The sequence below is a fragment of the Bufo bufo genome, chromosome 7 (genome assembly GCF_905171765.1).
Source record: "Bufo bufo chromosome 7, aBufBuf1.1, whole genome shotgun sequence".
NCBI classification, from domain to species: Eukaryota; Metazoa; Chordata; class Amphibia; order Anura; family Bufonidae; genus Bufo; species Bufo bufo.
In genome coordinates, this window is record NC_053395.1 from 156650348 (window position 1) to 156670904 (window position 20557).

The window sequence follows — 20557 nt, forward strand, 5'->3', positions numbered from 1 at the left end:
AAGAACCAACCTCTCTCACTGAAACATGCAAGCTAGTTCTTTGTCTAGAAGGAGAAGAGAACCAAAACATCTCAAGAGAAACTTGCCTTGCTTGGTTGACTGATCTTGTAGGGTATATTTCGGGGTGCTCTTTATTATTAGGGAGACAAAAGATATGCATGAGTATTGCATGCCAGGCAACACTACTCTTGGGTTCTAGGAAGAGTATATGCAGATTTGCAGATTTTAATTTGGCTGGTATGAAAAAGGATTACATTCTTCAGTGTTTTGGAAGAAAACCTAACTTGAATATCTTTCCCAGTTTCAGAAAGGTATACAAATTAGCTTGCTAAACAAAAAGGAAAAGATATCCTATCTAATGCTGCAAAAATTAGTAAAGGCAAATTTAAATATACTTATCCTAGAAACCAACAGTAGTGTCACCTGGCATACTCATGCATATTTTTTTGGTCTGCCTAATGATGAAGAGTACCCCACGAGGCCAGGCAACCAAGCAAAGCAAGTTTCTCTCAAGATATTCTGGTTGTCTTCTCCTTCTAGAAAGAGAACTAGCTTGCATGTTTCATTGAGAGGTGTGTAAGCTTGGTGGGATGTTCTAGTCCTCTTGTCTCACTTTTAGTTGAATATTAACATGGGAGTCTCTCTAAAAGGGGTTGTCTGCTTTTGCTATACCAATGACCTATGCTTAGGTGAATAGAAATGAGCTGTAATTATACCTGGTCACTGCATCTTCATACAGCTGATTAGCAGAGATGGCTTCCAGCCTTTTAAACATGCTTATATAGCAAAACTAGGAAAATGGCTAAGCCAGCCTCACATCTGCAACTAGCTTTTTCAGGACAAAAGCCCTTTATCAGAGCAAAAACAGATAGAAACTGCTTTTTAAGCTGAAAGGCCTTGGGGTGACCTCTGGATGGGTACTATTTCCAATATGGAGACCAGGTAATATAGGTAATGACTATTGTAGGCTAGACAAAGCTCCTCTTGATTTCTGGGAAAAATATATGCATATTATCATGTCTAACATCTGCTGGCATCAGATAGGCTTAGAAAAGCTTAGGCTACTTTCACACCTGCGTTAGGTGCGGATCCGTCTGGTATCTGCACAGACGGATCCGCACCTATAATGCAAACGCTTGAACGGATCCGTTTGCATTACCATGAACAAGCAAACGGATCTGTTTTGACTTACACTGAAAGTCAATGGGAGGCGGATTCGTTTTCAATTGCACCATATTGTGTCAGTGAAAAAGGATCTGTCCCCATTGACTTACATTGTAAGTCAGGACGGATCCGTTTGGCTCCGCATCGTCAGGCGGACATCAAAACTCTGCAAGCAGCATTTTGGTGTCGCTCTCCAGAGCGGAATGGAGGCTGAACGGAGCCAAACTGATGCATTCTGAACGGATCCTTATCCATTCAGAATGCATTTCGGCTAAACTAAACTGATCCGTTTTGGGCCGCTTGTGAGAGCCCTGAAACGGATCTCACAAGCGGACCCAGAAACGCCAGTGTGAAAGTAGCCTAATCTGAATATCTTTCCTAGAAACCAGAGGGGCATTGCTTGGCTTACAATATAGCTCACATATACTCTGCATACTAGGTGTTCTCAATAACGAGAAAGAGTACCCCCAGACAATGCATATATATATTGTTGGGAAACAAAGTGTAGCATATTAAGCTCTCTCATTACAAAAAAAATAATAATTCAGTTTCAACCTGAACATTTTAGGAAATTAGGAACGAATTCTGAAATCCATTCACTCATCCTTAATTTAAATGTATAAATGCAAATAAGCTGGAATGTTCCTGGTGATTTTGCATTATAAGTAAAAAAAAATACATTTGCGGGAGTGCTTCTTTAAATGAGTTTTTACCAAATACACTCATTTTTTTTTTAGCATTGCACATATTATGCATGGACTACAGTTAGATCCAATGTTTAGTGAAAATCTAGATAAACAAAATTCTGGTACAGGCTGTACATGATATAAAGATATGAATACTCTTGCAGCTGCCATGTTCCTGCTTTGTGCCGTGAAGGTACCAGATGCAGTCTCCGAAATGCTAACTTCAGAGTTCACGCATCCAGAGACAGGGCAGAGACTGAATGCTATTCTGAAATTTCACACACTCTGGAGGTTCAGATATCAGGTTTGGCCAAGAATGGAAGAAGGAGCACAGCAGATTTATAAGGTTTGAAACCTCTGATTGTCTGAAGGTTGCATAGTAAATTTTAAGAAACTTCACCTGTACCAATCCTGAAATTGAAAATGTAAATGTTACAGATTCCTCCTCCCAGCATTAACTTCACATTACCCTCTCCCATCTTGGGTATGCCATCTGTTCCAATGTTTGATCCACCTTGGGTTCCCCAGAGCAGTGGAAGTGTTCAAGACCCGATTAGTGAGGATCAGTCTGTAAGTAGTTCACTTTAATTCTATGCTCTTTTTTCACTTAAAAGTCTTAAATATCTCTATGGACCTATGGTTCAACCGAATAGGGAAGATGTGCACAAGATAGGGGCTGAGGAGAGCAGGGTGGACATACCTGTCATGGAGTTTTGATTATCATAAGTAGTGTGTACCGCTCCAGGGCACTTGCAGGAGCAGAACCTGACAGAATAAAAGTTAATATTCACACTACTCCTGGCAATAAAGCCACAAAAGGTAAGTTTGTCCTGCACTCCCCAGTCCCTGCCAGCGATTTAGCATGGTCAAAACCACTGACAGACTCCCCTGAAATGTTGTAACCAAAAGAGAATTCCTTATACTGCTATGTGCAGAGAGTATTTGTTATCTTTCCCTTACACAATTCCTCCTTGAGAAGAGATATGGCCATAGATGTCAATGTATGTATCCCATATCTGCAGGATAGCTGTGTAAGGATTGGCTGTAGGAAGCTTATGGAAAGAATTAAACACTCTCTTCACCTAATGGTTCCTGAGGCATGCTCTAGGGACCACATTTGAATACTTGGTTCATTATAGAACAGCCACAATACCTTCTCTGTTAATTAAATAGGTAATGTTGTTTAAACAGGCTTTGCATAAATAAGTAGGTCAAATGCAGACAAGACTGTTTGTAATATATCTTAGAGAAAATGCCTCTTCTCCTCCCCTTCCCCCTTACCTTCTGCACTGATCACATACTCTAAATTACCTGGCAAAACCCATCTTAAGAGAGGTACAGAAGAGACCAATGTTTAGCTTCACTGAGGAATGAGAGACACCCAAAGATTTTTACAAACTCACCTCCGTGCTGGATTCACAGCTACACTGCTAAGTACTCATGAATAATGTCCTCCATGCAGCTGCTACTTCTGTATGTCAGAGAGAAGGTACGGAGCAGGATCTCTGTTCTCTTTATGTGGTGTGAGACTTCATAGTTGCTATTCTCTACAAACTTTGGAGCTAAGCCCAGGGAATACATGCAGAATATAATAATGGTCAGATATAGTTTTATTCCTCATGTACACAAAGACAGCAGCTTATTCTGAAAAGTCAGAAATAACAGATACAGTTTCAGCACCAGAGAAACCTTAAACTTTTCATGCTGTAACTAAGTATATGATTACCATTTCCTGATCAGATGAGAATGCCTTTTATTGTGCTCTTTTCAACAACAAACTACAGAAATCTTTCTCTGCTCGTGCTGTGTCACGATCCCACCAGCGGGCTGAACACATTCTCAAGAATCTCCAACAAGAAGAAGAAAAGAAGCGTTTAGGCAGAGAGGCCAGTCTTATCACAGCCATACCAGTGACACAAGAGGCATGCTATGAGCCAACCTGCTCCCCTAACTCTGAGCAAGAAGAAGAAGGTGTGCTATGAGTGAACATTTCATAATCTTGGCAAAATATTTATTTCAGATTAATTTTTCACATCTCAGGCTGGGTTCACATCACGTTTTTCCTATCTGTTTAATGTATACAAAAATGTATACAATAAATGGATGTGGCAGACTGATGCCATACAGTGGAATCCATTAACCATAGAGTTCTATTGTAAAAAAAGGTATATGTTTTTTTTACCAGACTCTACAGCAGGCATGCTCAACCTGCGGCCCTCCAGCTGTTGCAAAACTACAACTCCCAGCATTCTCGGAAAGCCTACAGCTATCAACCTACAGCAGGGCATTGTGGGAGTTGTAGTTTTACAACAGCTGGAGGGCCGCAGGTTGAGCATCCCTGCTCTACAGGATACAAAAGTGTGGTGTGCTGCACTTTTGTATCCTTTTTTTTTTCAATGTATACGTCAAACGATGGGAAAAACGTGATGTGGACCCACCCTTATAGATAAAGATTGTCCGATAGGCAGTAATACGTATTGGGCTGTCACATTGTAGGCCAGTAAAGTTTTTTTGTTGCCCTTGCTGTATACATGATTCCAGTATTGATTTTCAAGTTAGTTATATTAATTAGTTAAAGGAGTTCTCTGGTCTTTTAATATTGATGACCTATCTTCAGGATAGTCATCAATATCAGATTGGCGGGGATCCGCTGAATGAGGAGACCAGTGGAGTAGCTAGAAATGACTGGACCCCACAGCAATTTTTGAATGGAGCCCCCCTACCCAGTAATTTTTTCGCAACCACTTCCTTTCATGCCACCCCCATTCCTGTGGCTAGTAAAGATCTCTCTCTCAGACAAGGCCCGGCAGCTGTTCCATCCGTTTTTTACACTGTCTATACTGTCACTGTATATAATTTAATTGTGTAATACTGTTGAGGGGGCCCTGACAAAATCTTTTAGTCCTCCTCCAACTGGATGGGTCCCTTCTGAGTCAGGGCCCCAAAGTAGCCGCTTCCCCTGCTTCCCCTATAGCTGCGCCCCTGGAGGAGACGGTGTGCCCAGTGCTGATTAGCGGGGATCCTGGGTGTCGGACCCCCCACCGATCTGATATTGATGACCTATCCCGAGGATAGGTCATCAATATTAAAAGCCCGGAGAACCCCTTTTATTACATTGCTTTAGCTTCTTAGCAAACAGAGCATTTGTAATTTAAAAACTATTAGTGCATGGGTCTGGCCAGTCTTTTGGATAGAGGCCAATGTCCGAATCTTGTACAGTAAGAAGAAGATTTAATCTCTTTGAATCTCATTGGTACAATTAAGGATGTATGAAGGAATTCATGGCTGAGATTGGAATACTGGTCATATATGCAGCGAGCCCCTGAGGAGTCAGTGCAGAGGATCGGAGGGGTAGTGGCCCTGATGAGATGTTGTGTCGGAGTGTACTCCATCAGGCTGTTGCTTCCTGGGGATTGGTGCAGTGGAAAGGTGGTATAATGAATTAGGCCAGAAGTAAAAGAAGAAAAGTCACTTAGTGCAAAGGATAAGTTGTAGTAAATCCAGCACTAGTTTGTACAAAGGGCAATTTCTCCTACCAGATGATGGTTACTGGCAGAGTGGCAAATAATGACACCTCTAGTATTCTATCTTGCTGATGTTTCTCTCCTGAACTTCTGGCAAACCGTTGTAAGCTTGCACTTGTGGCTGTAGGTGTCCATTGTGTTATACAGGCTTTTGAATTGTTTGTATATAATCTAGGTGATGGGTGTCTGAACCTTAGTCCCCCATGTGCAGCAGGGTGTATAAAGCTGTGGCTTGCATGTCACTCTGAGTTTAAGTATTCTTGCAGTCTCTCTGAAGTAGTGGTCTCACAAAAGAGTTGGAACAAGAAACTGGTCCCTAAGACCATTGGAGCAGGAGCAATTGAATATGCTTCCTTACTCCAGTGGACTCCAGTGAAATTCTCTTTTAAAATCAAAACAAATGATATAATGAGCTTTTGTTCTGTTCTTCTCAATATTCCAATAATGATAGGGTCATGGTCTAGCTTATAAGTTACTGTTCGGTGATCAACATTGGACAAACATGATTTATAGTGGTAGAGCAGGTTTCACCTCTCTATTCTTAATTGCCAGTAGAAGAAGCCACCAATCTGAATTCCCGTCGTCTGTCGGTGAGCCCATCCTGCACTTCAAGTACTTCTCATCGCAATTATTCATTCCGCCGTGGTTCTGTGTGGTCAATTCGGTCTGCTGTGAGCGCAGAAGGTGAGCCCTGGTCAATAAAACTTGGATGCTACAGATGTAGCACTCAATAAAGTAATTCCTGGCATGTTAACACACAAGCTTATCACACTGGACTAGTTTAACAATGTGCAAAGCTTGTTACACTCATTAACCCACTGATGTTGGCGCTTGCTAGATCTGTAGATCTCTCTGGTCACATACTGGTACTACTACAATCTTGTATTTCTATTTTATTTCAGATGAGGAGCATGCAACAGAGCATACTGCAAATCACCATGTGTCTCAACCACCCCAGCCTGTATTCCCAGCATGCATTTGTGCTGCTGTACTGCCAATTGTTCATCTGATGGAGGATGGAGAAGTCCGTGAAGATGGAGTGGCAGGTCAGCATTTAAAATACATGTTTTCCCTTTACCTTGTGTATTAAAGAATTACCAGTCGGAGGCATGTTCTTACAACGTCTAACACTGTCCAATCAGTGCTGTCAGTGCCAGACTGTGTAGGGACACACCTTTTTGACAAGATGAATGGTAACACCCAGTTGTAAAAATATTATCTGGAATTGATATTTTATGGGGTACACAAGTTAAATAGTCATCTGTGAGCGAGAGAGTTTGCAGTATGAATCGCAATGTACCACTTGGTGATGCTTACTGAAGACAAGTGCATATAGCTCCCAATAACATTAACAAAAAATGTCTTCAGTAAGCTCCACCTAGTGGTGGTGTCAGGTAACCAGTATTTTATCACATACCTGAATCTCTGGAATAGCCTGCCGCAAGAGCTAGTCCCAGCAAATACAGTAGATGGCTTCAAAAAAGGTTTAGAGGACTTTTTATTTCTAAATAACATTGAGGCTTATGAAAATGTATAGAAATCATGTTCTACACACCTCTCCCCTTTCGCTCAACCCCTCCTTAAAAGGAAGATGGATTTGTTTTGCTTGCCACATCTGGATCAGGAAGGACTTTTTTTCCCTCATTGGGTTTTTTTTTGTCTTCCCCTGGACAAAAAAACCCTATAAGGGGAAAAAAAAGTCCTTCCTGATCCAGATGTGGCAATCAAAACAAATCCATCTTCCTTTTAAGGAGGGGTTGAGCGAAAGGGAAGAGGTGTGTAGAACATGATTTCTATACATTTTATAGCAGGATTACAGGTTATACTTGATGGACATTTGTCTTTCCAACCTTAACCCCTATGTAACCTCTATGGCTAGTTCTAACCCATTTACATTAACAAAGTGATAGGCATACTTAAAATTTTCATAAATGCTTTATTATTGTCACCCAGATCAGGCTGTATATATTTGATTGGAGGGGGTCTGACACCCTGCACCCCTGCCCATCAGCTGTACAAAGTAGCTACAGTACGTCGATTGTGTAATCCATTGTCCATTCATTTCCATGGGTTCAGCGCTGCAATGACCAGCTCTGTCCGCTGTACAATGGTGGTAGCTCTGTAGTTCCACACTAACTGCCAGAAGCAAACCTACCACAGAACAGGAGTGTGGGGTGTCGGATCCCCGCTGATCAGATAGGCCATCAGAGGAGGATAGGCCATCAATATAAAAAATGACAAAAAAATGCCATCCATAATAGCACTGACTTTTGTTGTTCCCACAGTGAGTGCCGTAGCTCAGCAAGTGCTTTGGAATTGTTTAATCGAAGATCCGTCCACTGTCCTGAGACATTTCCTGGAAAAATTAACTATTAGTAATCGACAGGTAAGGGGATAATTTCTGTCTGAATATTTTCATATAACATTTTGCTGTCCCAATCCAACTGACCTGCATTACACCTTAATAATGGTTTCAGGATGAGCTAATCTACATGTTGAGAAAACTGCTGTTAAACATTGGAGATTTCCCTGCACAAACATCCCACATTCTGTTCAACTACCTGGTGAGTTACTACGGGTCACATTGTTCTGATTTTATCTTGGTTTGCAGAATACGTAGCCTGCATGCTGGAGTATTCACAACTTTCTGGTACTTTTATTTTAGGTAGGGCTTATCATGTATTTTGTACGTACACCGTGCGAATGGGGAATGGATGCCATTTCAGCAACCTTGACCTTCCTGTGGGAAGTGGTTGGATATGTGGAAGGCTTATTTTTCAAAGACCTGAAGCAAACAATGAAAAAGGAACAATGTGAGGTTAAACTTCTGGTGACAGCGTCCATGCCAGGTGAGCAGTTCCCAAAAGTCACTGATGTTAAGTGCTCTCAATTATAGTATTCATAGATTTTATGGTTACACTAATTTTTTTTTGTTAAATTATGATAGGTACAAAGACCCTAGTGGTTCACGGGCAGAATGAATGTGACATCCCTACCCAGCTGCCAGTACATGAAGACACCCAGTTTGAAGCCCTGCTGAAGGTGAGCAGGCTTATACACCAAGTCTCAGTTCTATACGGGAATTCTCACTACCATTTTATATGTCTATGGGAACACTAGGCAAACTGCAAGGCAGATTGCTAGGTGTGCATCTATAGGGTCTTGAAACCGCAATTTCGCTGCTGCAGATTTTTACAGTACCAGTATGTTATGGCAGTAGTCCGTGCCCACCGCCACTCCTTTTCTGCTGGTGGGCATGGCCGCCTTGCCTGCCTGCTCCATAGCTCTTGAGGTCCTGTCCCATCGGCATTCCACTCTCTCTACCCGGGAGTTATACTTTTCTCCCATGCAGGGAGCTCTCCCTGCTAATAGGGCATACGCATGCACTCTTAAATGGCCAGTGCCTGCACCCTAAACCTCCCCAGCCAATGGCTGACTACCCTAGGGTTCTTTTCCCTATGGGAGGGTGCCTGAGCAATAGATTCTGATACGCTAGTTTCCTGTAAAGGAGTATTGTTAGCTTGTTTGCCTGTTCCATGTACTGACTTCTGCCTGTCTACTGGATTTGACCCTTCACTGCCTGATTCGACCCTTGCCTGTTGCCCATTCTGACCCTGAACTGCCTGCCCTGACCTTGGACTGTTTATCATTTTGTATGTACTCGACCCGCCCTGACTTTGTTTTTTTTTCCTGACTATGCTTTTGCCTGATCCCTTGATGTATTGCAACAGTGCCTCTTGACCCTGTGGGTCAGCAATCACTTGAACAGAAATGACTGAAAGAGGTAGCAGTCTGGTGGTTCCCTACAGCCAGATCCCCGAACAGGGGTTAAAGGGTGAACACCAGGGGGGCCACTTAGATAATACTCTTAAGAGAAGTCTCAAGTCAAATCTGTTCAAGTGACACAGCAGATCCACATCCGCTTTGTTATACAGTAGAGTGGATGTGATTTTGCGAAACCTCATTCTCAAGCTATGAAAAAAATCTGAAAAAAAATTTCAGCATAAATTCAACAGCAATGTGGATTTTAAATCAGCAGCATATGAATTTATGCTTTGGGTTTCCACCACAGATGCAATTATTTTCAATGGAGAAGGTATAATCTGTTAGGCTAGTTTCACACTAGCGGCAGGGGAGTCCGGCAGGCTGTTCCGGCGGGTGAACAGCCTGTCAGATCCGTCCTGCCGTTAAATCACGTGTGCCCCCGGACTTCCGCTCCATCCCCATTGACTATAATGGGGTGGGGGCGGAGTTCTAGCGGCAGCACGGCAGCACACGGCGAGAGGCAGCCGGAATAAAAGTACTGCATGTCGTAGTTTTAGTCCGGCTGCCTCTCGCTGTGCGCTGCCATGCTGCCGCCGGAACTCCGCCCCCACCCCCATTATAGTCAATGACTACGGAGCGACAGTCTCGGGCACATGTGAACTAGCGGCAGGACGGATCCGACAGGCTGTTCACCCGCCGGAACAGCCTGCCGGACTCCTCTGCTGCTAGTGTGAAACTAGCCTTACATATCGGCAGCAAACTGCAACAAATCCACAGCAGAATTTTCCCTGTGTGGCCATTCCCTTAATGTATATTTTGCAAGAAAATTTAAATTATTGAAAGATTATTATTTAAAGGAGCAATAAAAGCATGACAGACGAACAACCTCCTGATGTATACACCATTATGTCTCTAGATAAAAAGTAGCAAAATGTATGCCTAAAGGCTTCCTCTGTTTGGCTATAGTACATCAGGAACTCGCATGACAAACTGAACTGAAAAGTGTATTTGACTCATGCACACGACTGTTCCGTTTTTTGTGGTCCGCAGATCCGCAAAAAACTGAAGCCGCCCGTGTGCCTTCCGCAATTTACGGAACGGGTGGCCGTCAATATAAATGCCTATTCTTGTCCGCAAAGCGCGAACAAGATTAGGACATGTTATATTTTTTTAGCGGGGCCGCGGAACGGAGCAACGGATGCGGACGACACACGGAGTGCTGTCCGCATCTTTTGCGGCCCCATTGAAGTGAATGGGTCTGCATCAGAGCTGCAAAAAACTGCGGCTCGGATGCGGACCAAAACAACGGTCGTGTGCATGAGGCCTTACCCTTTTAATACAACTGTATAAAAATACATATTGTGTCATATAAGTTGTTTTTTTATGACAGACATATGCAATTGTATAGACATGGGGTTGCATACATCTGACTTATTGGTCAGTAGATATGTTTCAAGCAGACATGATGAATGTAAACCTGCAATGCATTGTGAATTTAGCCTCTTACACTGTTCTGCTGTATTCCTATTACTAGGAATGTCTGGAATTCTTCAACATATCGGATTCACAGTCTGCAAATTATTTTCTGATGGATAAGAGATGGAATCTGACTCATTATAATAAGGTAAGATGAAATCCCAGCCACAGTTACTCAAATGTACTTAAGGTAGCCATACTCATTAGAAGAAAGGTTGGCCAAGCCTACTTCCTACTGTGTATGGGTATATCCCAACTCTTCCCTGACTGCAGATGTTGGGGGGAAAGAAAGGTTGGCTATGTTGGAATTTAACATGTCCTATCCTTTTGTCCTAAAGGGGGATAATCTCCTGCCTGATGTGTCTGGTAGTGAGCGACTTATTCTTCATTCCTTGTTGAGAATACGTGTGTGTGTAGAGGTGAAGGGGGTCAGAAGTAATAGCTGTGCTTTTGAAGGTTTATGGCCACCTTGCCTACAGGAGTGAATATCAATCAGATTGAATTGTCTGTTAGTGTGTCACATCAGGAAATCAATGGCATTTACAGCTCTTGGAGTTTTGTTCTTAGCAGACAACTATATAATTGATCATATCATATAGTGGTATTCTACAGTAGTATACTGAGAAGGCCTGTCCTGTAATGTGTGTTAACCATCTTCTTGTACCTCTATATAGACCTACGTACGTGACATCTACCCATTCCGAAGATCAGTGTCACCACAACTGAATCTGGTGCATATGTCCCCTGAAAAAGGCCAAGAACTAATCCAGAAACAGGTACACCATTTTTTATTTTTTATCCTGCTTTGTTTTAAAAATGGAAACTTAAAGGGTAACTGTCATATTTTTTTATGTAATTGGATTGGTCTGACTAAGTTTACCTTAGTTCCCTAGTTAATACTTTTGTATAGGATTTGAATTACCTAGTAATTGCAGCAGGTTCTTTGCTCCCCCAGGCATTTCAGTAGCGCGGCTAAAACAGCGTTGCTAGGTGTCCTCCGTCTCCTATCTTCTATATACAGAAGACGGAGTACGTAGTAGTGGGCAGTCCCGGACGCTGCGTGCGCGCTCCTGTCGGACCGGGATAGTGCCGATATTCGCGATAAGAATATTCGCGATCAACTACTCAGGAGGAAGAGGGCGTGTTTAAGTCTGGAGAAAGCCGATTGGTTGGGGTGAGGCTGTGCGTTCTCGAGATGAGCCGAATGAGTTCTGGGTAGTTAGGGAGGGAGGTCTTAGCCTCAGGGTAAGGGCATTGGTGGCCATCTTGAGAAGATAGTCCAAGAGAAGTCTTGTGAGGAGGAGCGGTTGCTATGGACGGAATCTTATTAAACAAGTGGTATGTGAAGACAATAATTAGTGATTATGGATTATCACCACAGCAGCAACAACATATATGAAAATTGAATTTTGAGTGAAAATATGACCGTTACTCTTTAAATAAGAAACTGTTTACAGTTGAAGGACTTTATTGAGGGGTAAAAATTAGCCTTGAAGTGACTCACCCTAACTGATCCCCCACCCATGACATGCTGCATTGGTTCTTGCTGCTCTCTACAATGGTCCTGGCCTGACAAACAGGAAATGGCTAGAAATGCTAGCCCCTCCCCCCGACCTCTTCATAGGTCACAGAACATGCCCAGAAAACTCTCCCATAGAAGTCAATGAGTCCCATCCTGTCCATTGTGTCTGTGGCCCATGTGTCTCAAAGAACAGGAAGTCTTGACCTATTTAGTCCTAGTGGCCAATGAAAGAAATTGCAGGATTTTAGGATTTTTTCCTAATTCTATAAATAATATAACATAATAACTTGATTTAAACAATAGGTAATTTTTCTGATGACACATTCCCTTTAAGTAGCTTTTGGACATAGTACTGTAATTTATGTTTTTTTTTTACACAGACCGATGTTTCGGGCAATTATTGGGAATGAACCAAATATTCTGAATAATTGCCTGATCATCAGTGGAGATGAAGCCTCATTTACCCCTAACAATCATCTCTGCTTGTCCCCGCAGAAAATCACTGTCTATACAGGGTGATCTGCTGCCCAGAAAGAATACGTTTTGGTGCCAGCTAAAAGATGCGATCACCTGACGCACGAATGTTTGCTCATTCATTGGGTGACTGTTGGCACCTTTTACACACCAAATGTGAGGAATGAGCATTTCTACAAATTTGTATCTCCAATAATTGCCAGATTATCTGTCCATGTGAAAGGATCATTAGAAAGTAGGCTATTACAAGATTTAATAGAAATAAATGGATAATCTGTAATAATGGATAATTTCCCACCTTTACAAAATGACTTAAAGGGGTTTTTCAGGTAAACATGATTGCCACTGTGGGTCTGGCCATGCTGAGGGATTCTGCTGACATGGTCCCCATAGATAAGATACCACAATTGAATATCACAAACGTGAATTTTTAAGATTCTCTGTAGGGCATGAATAGCTACTTAAATTCAATATTATTCAAAAATTTTACATTTTGTAAGGTTTTTACCCGAAAACTGGAGGAAGTAGGAAGAGTTCTCTTTCTCATATCATTGACTCAGAAGATTCCTAGTGCACATAAGCAGTCTCATGTTTCCATGCTACAAGAAGATCTCTTGCGCCTGCCATCATTTCCGCGTAGTGCTATTGATGCAGAATTCTCACTTTTTAACGATCCTCAAGGTATGTGCACAGCATGCTATAATACTTACCAGCACTTTATGATACCTGCATACAATTTACTTTAGAACAGGGATGCTCAACCTGCGGTCCTCCAGCTGTTGCAAAACTACAGCTCCCAGTATGCCTGGACAGCCTTCAGATATTAGGACATGTTGAGAATTGTAGTTTTGCAACAGCTGGAGGGCCGCAAGTTGAGCATCCCTGCTTTAGAAGATGCATCTGTGGGGACATAGTATTTGGAGCAGTAATGTATTCTCAGGAACTTTGACATTCCCGTATTCCTGTAGGTGGGAAGGAGCTGTTTGGTTTGGACACACTTCACAAGAGCCTGTGGATAAAGCTTCTTGAAGAGATGTTTTTGGGGATGCCCAGTGAATATCCCTGGGGGGATGAGATAATGCTCTTCCTTAATGTTTTTAATGGAGCTCTGATTCTTCACCCAGAGGACAGCGCCCTCCTCAGACAATATGCTGCTACTGTCATTAACACAGCTGTACATTTCAACCATCTGTTCTCACTCAGTGGTTACCAGTGGATTCTACCAACTATGCTGCAGGCAAGTAATAGATTTAGCATTAAATGAAGGGGGGGGGGGGGGCGTGTTCTAATGTTATATTCATCTTAATAGTCTAGAAATTCCGCATTTGTTTTTGGCACAAAAAAAGCTAACAAAATATGATTGTGATGTCTTAGGTTATTTTTTTTTAAAGTAACCCCAGTTGAGTTGCTTTCCTCAGCATAATTTGCCTGCAAGTGCCCGAAGGGGACAGTGCAACTAGATTCCTAAATGCTCCTTAACCCTTTCAGTAGCGGGCCACTTTTCACCTTAAAGAGGACCTTTCACCGATTCTTACCCTATGAACTAACTATACAGATATGTAGAGCGGCGCCCGGGGATCTCACTGCACTTACTATTATCCCCGGGCGCCGCTCCGTTCTCCTGCTATGCCCTCCGGTATCTCCGCTCACTAAGTTATAGTAGGCGGAGATACCAGTCCCTAAGTTATGGTAGGCGGAGTCTGCCCTAGCGCTGGCCAATCGCAGCGCAGAGCTCACAGCCTGGGAGGTTATTTTCTCCCAGGCTGTGAGCTCTGTAATGCGATTGGCCAGCGCTAGGGCAGACTCCGCCTACCATAACTTAGGGAACGGAGATACCGGAGGGCATAGCAGGAGAATGGAGCGGCGCCCGGGGATAATAGTAAGTGCAGTGAGATCCCCGGGCGCCGCTCCACATGTCTGTATACTTAGTTCATAGGGTAAGAATCGGTGAAAGGTCCTCTTTAAATCCTAGGCCGATTTTTACAAATCTGACATGTGTCACTTTATGTGGTAATAACTCTGGAACGCTTTTACTTATCCAAGCCATTCTGAGATTGTTTTCTCGTGACACATTGTACTTCATGACAGTGGTAAATTTGAGTCAATATATTTCACCTCTATTTATAAAATAATCAAAAATGTACCAAAAATTTGAAAACATTCACAATTTTCTAAATTTGAATTTCTGTACTTTTAAGACAGATAGTAATACCTCATAAAATCAATCAACATTCCCCATATGTCTGCTTTACATTGGCATAATTTTGTGAATGTAATTTTATTTTTTTTAGAAGCTATTTTTTTAATTTTCAACCAAATTTCCAAAACCATTTTTTAAGCACCAATTCAGTTATAAAATAATTTTGAGGGGCTTACGTAATGGAAACCACCCATAAATGACCCCATTTTAGAAACTACACCCCTCAAATTATTCAAAACTGATGTTACAAACTTTGTTAACCGTTGAGGTGTTCCACAAGAATTAAAGGAAATGGAGGTGAAATTTAAAAATTTCACTTTTTTGGTAGATTTTTTATGTTAATCAATTTTTTCTTGCAACACAGATTCTGCAGTTTACAGAAATACTCAATATGTGGCGGTAAACTGCTCTATGGGCACGTGGCAGTGGTCTAAAGAAAAGGAGCGCCATATGGATTTTGGAGGCAGATTTTGCTAGAATAGTTTTTAGGCACCATTTTGTTTTCAAAGAGACCCTGACGTACCCCTACAGTGGAAACCCTTAAAAAGTTACCCCATTTTGGAAACTACACCCCTTAAAGAATATATTAAGGGGGGTACTGAGCACTTTGATCCCCTAAAGGTTTTACGGAATTTGGAAACACTTGGCTGTAAAAATGAAAAGTTTAGTTTCCCATAAAATGTTGCTTTAGCCCCAAATTTTCATTTTCACAAGGGGTAACAGAAGAAAAAGCACCTCGTAATTTGTTACCCAGTTTCTCCTGAATATAGAAACACCCCATATGTGGTGGTAAACTGCTGTGGGGGCACATGGAAGGACTCAAACGGAAGGAGCGCCATATGGCTTTTGCAGCGCAGATTTTGACGGATAGGTTTATGGGTGCCATTGGTTTTTATTTTTTAAGTGATTGTGTTATGTGGGGTCTCAGTTTGATGAGGATGAGGTGACGGTTTGATTGGTACCATTTCGTGGTACATAAGACTTTTTGATCGCTTAGTATTAAACTTTTTGTGAGGCAAGGTGAAAAAAATGTCTGTCTTGTCATTTTTTTTTTTTTACAGCATTCACCTGAGGGGGCATATAATGTGATATAGAGCAGGTTGTTACGGAGGCGGTGATACTTAATATGTCTATAATTTTTATGTTTGTTAAGTTTTACACAGTGAAATCATTTTTGAACAGAATAAAATCTTGTTTTTGTGTTGCCATTTTCTGAGAGCCCTATAATTTTTTTTTGGGGAGATTGTCTTAGGTAGGGGCTCATTTTTTGCAGGATGAGATGACGGTTTGATTGGTACCATTTTGGGGTGCATAAGACTTTTTGATCACTTGGTATTACACTTTTAGTGAGGCAAAGTGACCAGAAAATGCCTTTTTTGACAGTTTTTTTTATTAGATTTTTTACGGCATTCACCTGACGGGGTGGATCATGTGATATTTTTATAGAGCCGGTAACTGTATTACACAGTGTAATACACTTACAGCATGCTTCCTGTGTGATCTAGGGGGCTGGATCTCACAGGCTCTCAAGGAAGGCAGCCACGATGCCTAAGGAAGTCTTCCCTGCCATCGGGTCCCCATCACAGCATCATGAGGACCCGATGGACACCCCGCACCCGGCAGGATACTGCACGTGCCGCGGTCAGCGCTGGCCGCGGCAGTGCAAGGGTTAATGCGCTGGCATCAGTGTTTTCACTGATGCCGGCGTTTAGAGCAGGGGTCCGACTATCAGTGACTGCCAGACCCCTGCAGCTGATCGGGCTGGCGCAGGAGCTGATCAGAGTGCCGTAGCTGTACGGCGCTGGGATTTCTGTCCCAGTTTCCAACACTGTACATGTACAGCGCTGGTATCCTACAGGTTAAGGGTACCTGCACATGGGTGTTGGTTTACAAACAGAAAATCCGCACAAATTTCCATGAAGATTTCAGTTGTATGTGTTATTTGTGGTTTTTGGTGCGGATTTGATGCTTTTTGCAGCAGATCTCACCCTTCCATTGAAAAGGGTGAAATCTGCACCAAAAATTGCAAACATAATTAACATGGAAAAACAAAGCAAATTGTACATGAGATTTCTCTAATCTCATTTATTTTGCTGGTAATTTATTACACTGTGGTTTTTCCACATGAGAAACTGCGCAGAAAAAAAGCACACAATACGCAACCTCTGTAGGCACCTTGGAGTTATGTCAGATGCCAGGCATTGCAGCAGAGTGTCTGAGTGTCATTGACAGCACTGTAAGGTAAATAGATTACACACCAAAAAAAAAGGCGTTAAGCATGTTTTCATATTAAAAAAAAAATCTGGCAGCTACTTATGGTCCAACTTAACCCGTGGCACCTCCACGTAACTACTCCAGCCAATAACTGACTGCAGTGATCATGTGGTGCATACTTATATCTCTGCTGCACCTAGTGGTCGGTTGCAGAGGTCACATATCTCTACGGCAGGACATTGCAGCAGTGTCATAAAGAAAGAACAGTGTAAGGCCACATGACAGTAATAGGGGCGCATTTTTGTGCCCGTATTACAGCCACAAATGCCGATTACATAGATAGACTTAGACAGACAGATAGATAGCCTAACCCATTTTATTCTTTTTGCAGGTTTATGCTGACTATGAGAGTAACCCACAGCTTCGCCAAGCCATTGAGTTTGCCTGCCGACAGTTCTATGTACTACACCGCAAACCGTTTGTACTTCAGTTGTTCGCCAGCGTTGCTCCTCTTCTTGACCTTCCTGTGAGGCTTTATTTCAAGACTCTCTATCACTTATAGATATACCGTATTTTTCGCCCTATAAGACGCATCGGCCCATAAGTTGCACCTAGGTTTTAGAGGAGGACAATAAGAAAAAAAAAAATTTCATTACACCTCAGTTCAGACCACCAATCAGACCTCAATGTTAATCAGACCTCAGCTGACAGCCCCAATCAGACCCCCAATGTTAATAAGACCTCAGATCAGACATCAGCTCAGACCCCAATGTAAATGACCCCCAATCAGACCTCAGATAAGAGCCCCATGTCTTTCATCAGCCTCCATGCCTCTTATTAGCGCCGTATCAGCCCCTATGCCTCTCATCACTCCCATTATCAGCCCTTATGCCTCTTATCAGCCCCATATAATCCCTTATGCCTCTCATTAGCCCCCATTATCATCCCGTATGCCTCTTATCAGCCCCCATTATGCCTCTCATCAGTCCTTATGCCTCTTATCAGCCCCTATGCCTCTCATTAGCCCCCATTCTCAGCCATTATGCCTCTCATCAGCCCCCATTATCATCCCTTATGCCTCTCATTAGCCCCCATTATCAGCCCTTATGCCTCTTATCAGCCCCATATAATCCCTTATGCCTCTCATTAGCCCCCATTATCATCCCGTATGCCTCTTATCAGCCCCCATTATGCCTCTCATCAGTCCTTATGCCTCTTATCAGCCCCTATGCCTCTCATTAGCCCCCATTCTCAGCCATTATGCCTCTCATTAGCCCCCATTATCAGCCCTTATGCCTCTCTTCAGCCCCCATTATCATCTCTTATGCCTCTCATAAGCCCCCATTGTCAGCCATTATGCCTCTCATCAGCCCTTATGACTCTCATCAGCCCCCATTATCAGCCCTTATACCTCTTATTAGCCCCCATTATCAGCCATTATGCCTCTCATCACCCCCATTGCCTCAGATCAGCCCTAAACAGCCTCATGTTTAACACATCTCCTGCTCCTGAACGCCGCTGCTCCTCACCGCCCGCGATCTTTTTCCTCCTGCTGAGGGCTGTGCTGTGAACTGGCACCCACAGCGTGCGGTGAGTACAAGCCTTCACCACTTCCTGGTCCTCCAGTACTAATGAGCGCTTCCATAATGGAAGCGCTCATTAGTATTCATCCCATAGGATGCAGGGGAATTTCCCCCCCACTTTTGGGGGGGGGGGAAATGTGTCTTATGGGGTGAAAAATACGGTAATCAGAATGTCTTTGCATTCTTATGAGCTATATTTGTTTTGCTTAGCAATTTTCTAAGTTATCTCTATTCTTCTCTGAGCTTCCATTTTGCACATTTTAATCTGGCCATACACATTAGATATGTGTCAGCCATTCATGTAAGGTAACTGTCCCTCAATGGCAGGGGAATTAAAGGGTTTCTATCACTTCGTTTCACCTATTTAGCTTTCAGACACTAGCGATCCGCTAGTGTCTGCTTTATCTAACCATCCTAATATAAGAGCTTATTGTCCTGCCGTTTAGCTAAAAAAATAACTTATATAGATATGCAAATGAGCCTCTAGGTGCTATGGGGGCGTCATTAGCACCTAGAGGCTCCGTCTACCTTAACAAACTGCCGCCGCCCAGCGCGTCCCTCCAGCCCGCCCATCTCCAGCTGAAGCGATCCTCTCCATGCGCGTCTCTGTTCTGCGCATGCGCAGTGAATGTCTGATCGCTTCCCTGCTCAGACATCTCCACTGCACCTGTTCCTCGGAGCACTATGACGTCATCGGCGCAGGCGCAGTGGAGATGTCTGAGCAGGGAAGCGATCAGATATTCACTGCGCATGCGCCGAATACGAGGAGCATCGCATTCCGGAGGAGATGGGCGGGCTGGAGGGACGCGCTGGGCGGCGGCAGTTTGTTAAGGTAGACGGAGCCTCTAGGTGCTAATCACGCCCCCATAGCACCTAGAGGCTCATTTGCATATCTATATAAGTTATTTTTTTAGCTAAACGGCAGGACAATAAGCTCTTATATTAGGATGGTTAGATAAAGCAGACACTAGCTGATCGCTAGTGTCTGAAAGCTAAATAGGTGAAACGAAGTGATAGAAACCCTTTAAGGATCATGCATTTTGTATTTTAACTGGCTGTGGTCTCCACCCCCTCTTCCATACAAATTAGATATGTGTAAACCGTTCATGTAAGGTGTATGATAACCTCCCGACTCTCCCCGATGGCAGGGGAAATAAGGATTGGGCATGTCAGATTTCAGCTGGCTGTGGTTTCCTCAACCTCTTCATGCTGAGAACGTATTCATGTTCAGCTGAACCCAGCGGGCACGTGTATGAGGGGATCAGAAGTAAAGGCTGTCACCTAAGGAGTGTTTGGCCAACTGTTATCTGATGTCTATGACCAGCCTTAGCAGTATACAAATGTGGTCAGAGTCTATGACCCAGTGACTGAATGATATGTCTTAAAAGGGTTATTTTTCATGGGACAACCCCTTTAAAGCCCTTTTACATGAACAGATTATTGGGAACAAACATTTGTATGACCACTTGTTCCTGAAAATCACCCAGTATAAAGGTGCTGACCCCCCCATGAACGCTTGTTCATCCGGTAAAACCATTGTTGATGCGGCAGATAAAATCATTGTTTGCTGGCAGCAGATCGTCCTGTGTAAACAGGGATGTGATGCTGGCAATCTGTATAGGGATGAGCAATCACAGTAGCAATCGCTCATCCCCATACAGAGGAGATGATTGCTGCATGTAGATGCAGCTATCACCTCCACTCCAGATCAGGGAATTATTGGGAATGTTTGGTTTGTTCCACATAATTGCCTATGAATTGGCCCATGTAACTGTAGCATTAGTAATTACTACCTTCACTTACATCTGTTCACAAAAATTCATTTTCTGTAGGATATACTATATTCAAACACACAGGCTAATAGAAAAGCCTGTAACACACAACAACATTGCTAGTCTGGATATGTTAAAGCATACCTGAGTTTTCAAAAAAGTTTGCATAATGACTGT

At 42.9% G+C, this 20557-nt stretch overlaps 1 protein-coding gene across 2 annotated transcripts in view; it reads left to right on the forward strand.

Moving 5' to 3' along the window:
* The window catches only part of UNC80 (unc-80 homolog, NALCN channel complex subunit), a 198232-nt gene that overhangs the window by 122679 nt on the left and 54996 nt on the right, over nucleotides 1–20557 (forward strand). For both annotated transcript variants that reach the window (XM_040441035.1, XM_040441034.1), the window contains 14 exons: nucleotides 2015–2196; nucleotides 2289–2420; nucleotides 3635–3821; nucleotides 5927–6058; nucleotides 6277–6420; nucleotides 7660–7760; nucleotides 7852–7938; nucleotides 8040–8223; nucleotides 8322–8416; nucleotides 10674–10763; nucleotides 11290–11391; nucleotides 13112–13292; nucleotides 13580–13848; nucleotides 17417–17551. In XM_040441035.1, coding sequence (XP_040296969.1) covers nucleotides 2015–2196; nucleotides 2289–2420; nucleotides 3635–3821; nucleotides 5927–6058; nucleotides 6277–6420; nucleotides 7660–7760; nucleotides 7852–7938; nucleotides 8040–8223; nucleotides 8322–8416; nucleotides 10674–10763; nucleotides 11290–11391; nucleotides 13112–13292; nucleotides 13580–13848; nucleotides 17417–17551 — 2021 coding nt within the window. The remainder of the gene's footprint in view (nucleotides 1–2014; nucleotides 2197–2288; nucleotides 2421–3634; nucleotides 3822–5926; nucleotides 6059–6276; nucleotides 6421–7659; nucleotides 7761–7851; nucleotides 7939–8039; nucleotides 8224–8321; nucleotides 8417–10673; nucleotides 10764–11289; nucleotides 11392–13111; nucleotides 13293–13579; nucleotides 13849–17416; nucleotides 17552–20557) is intronic.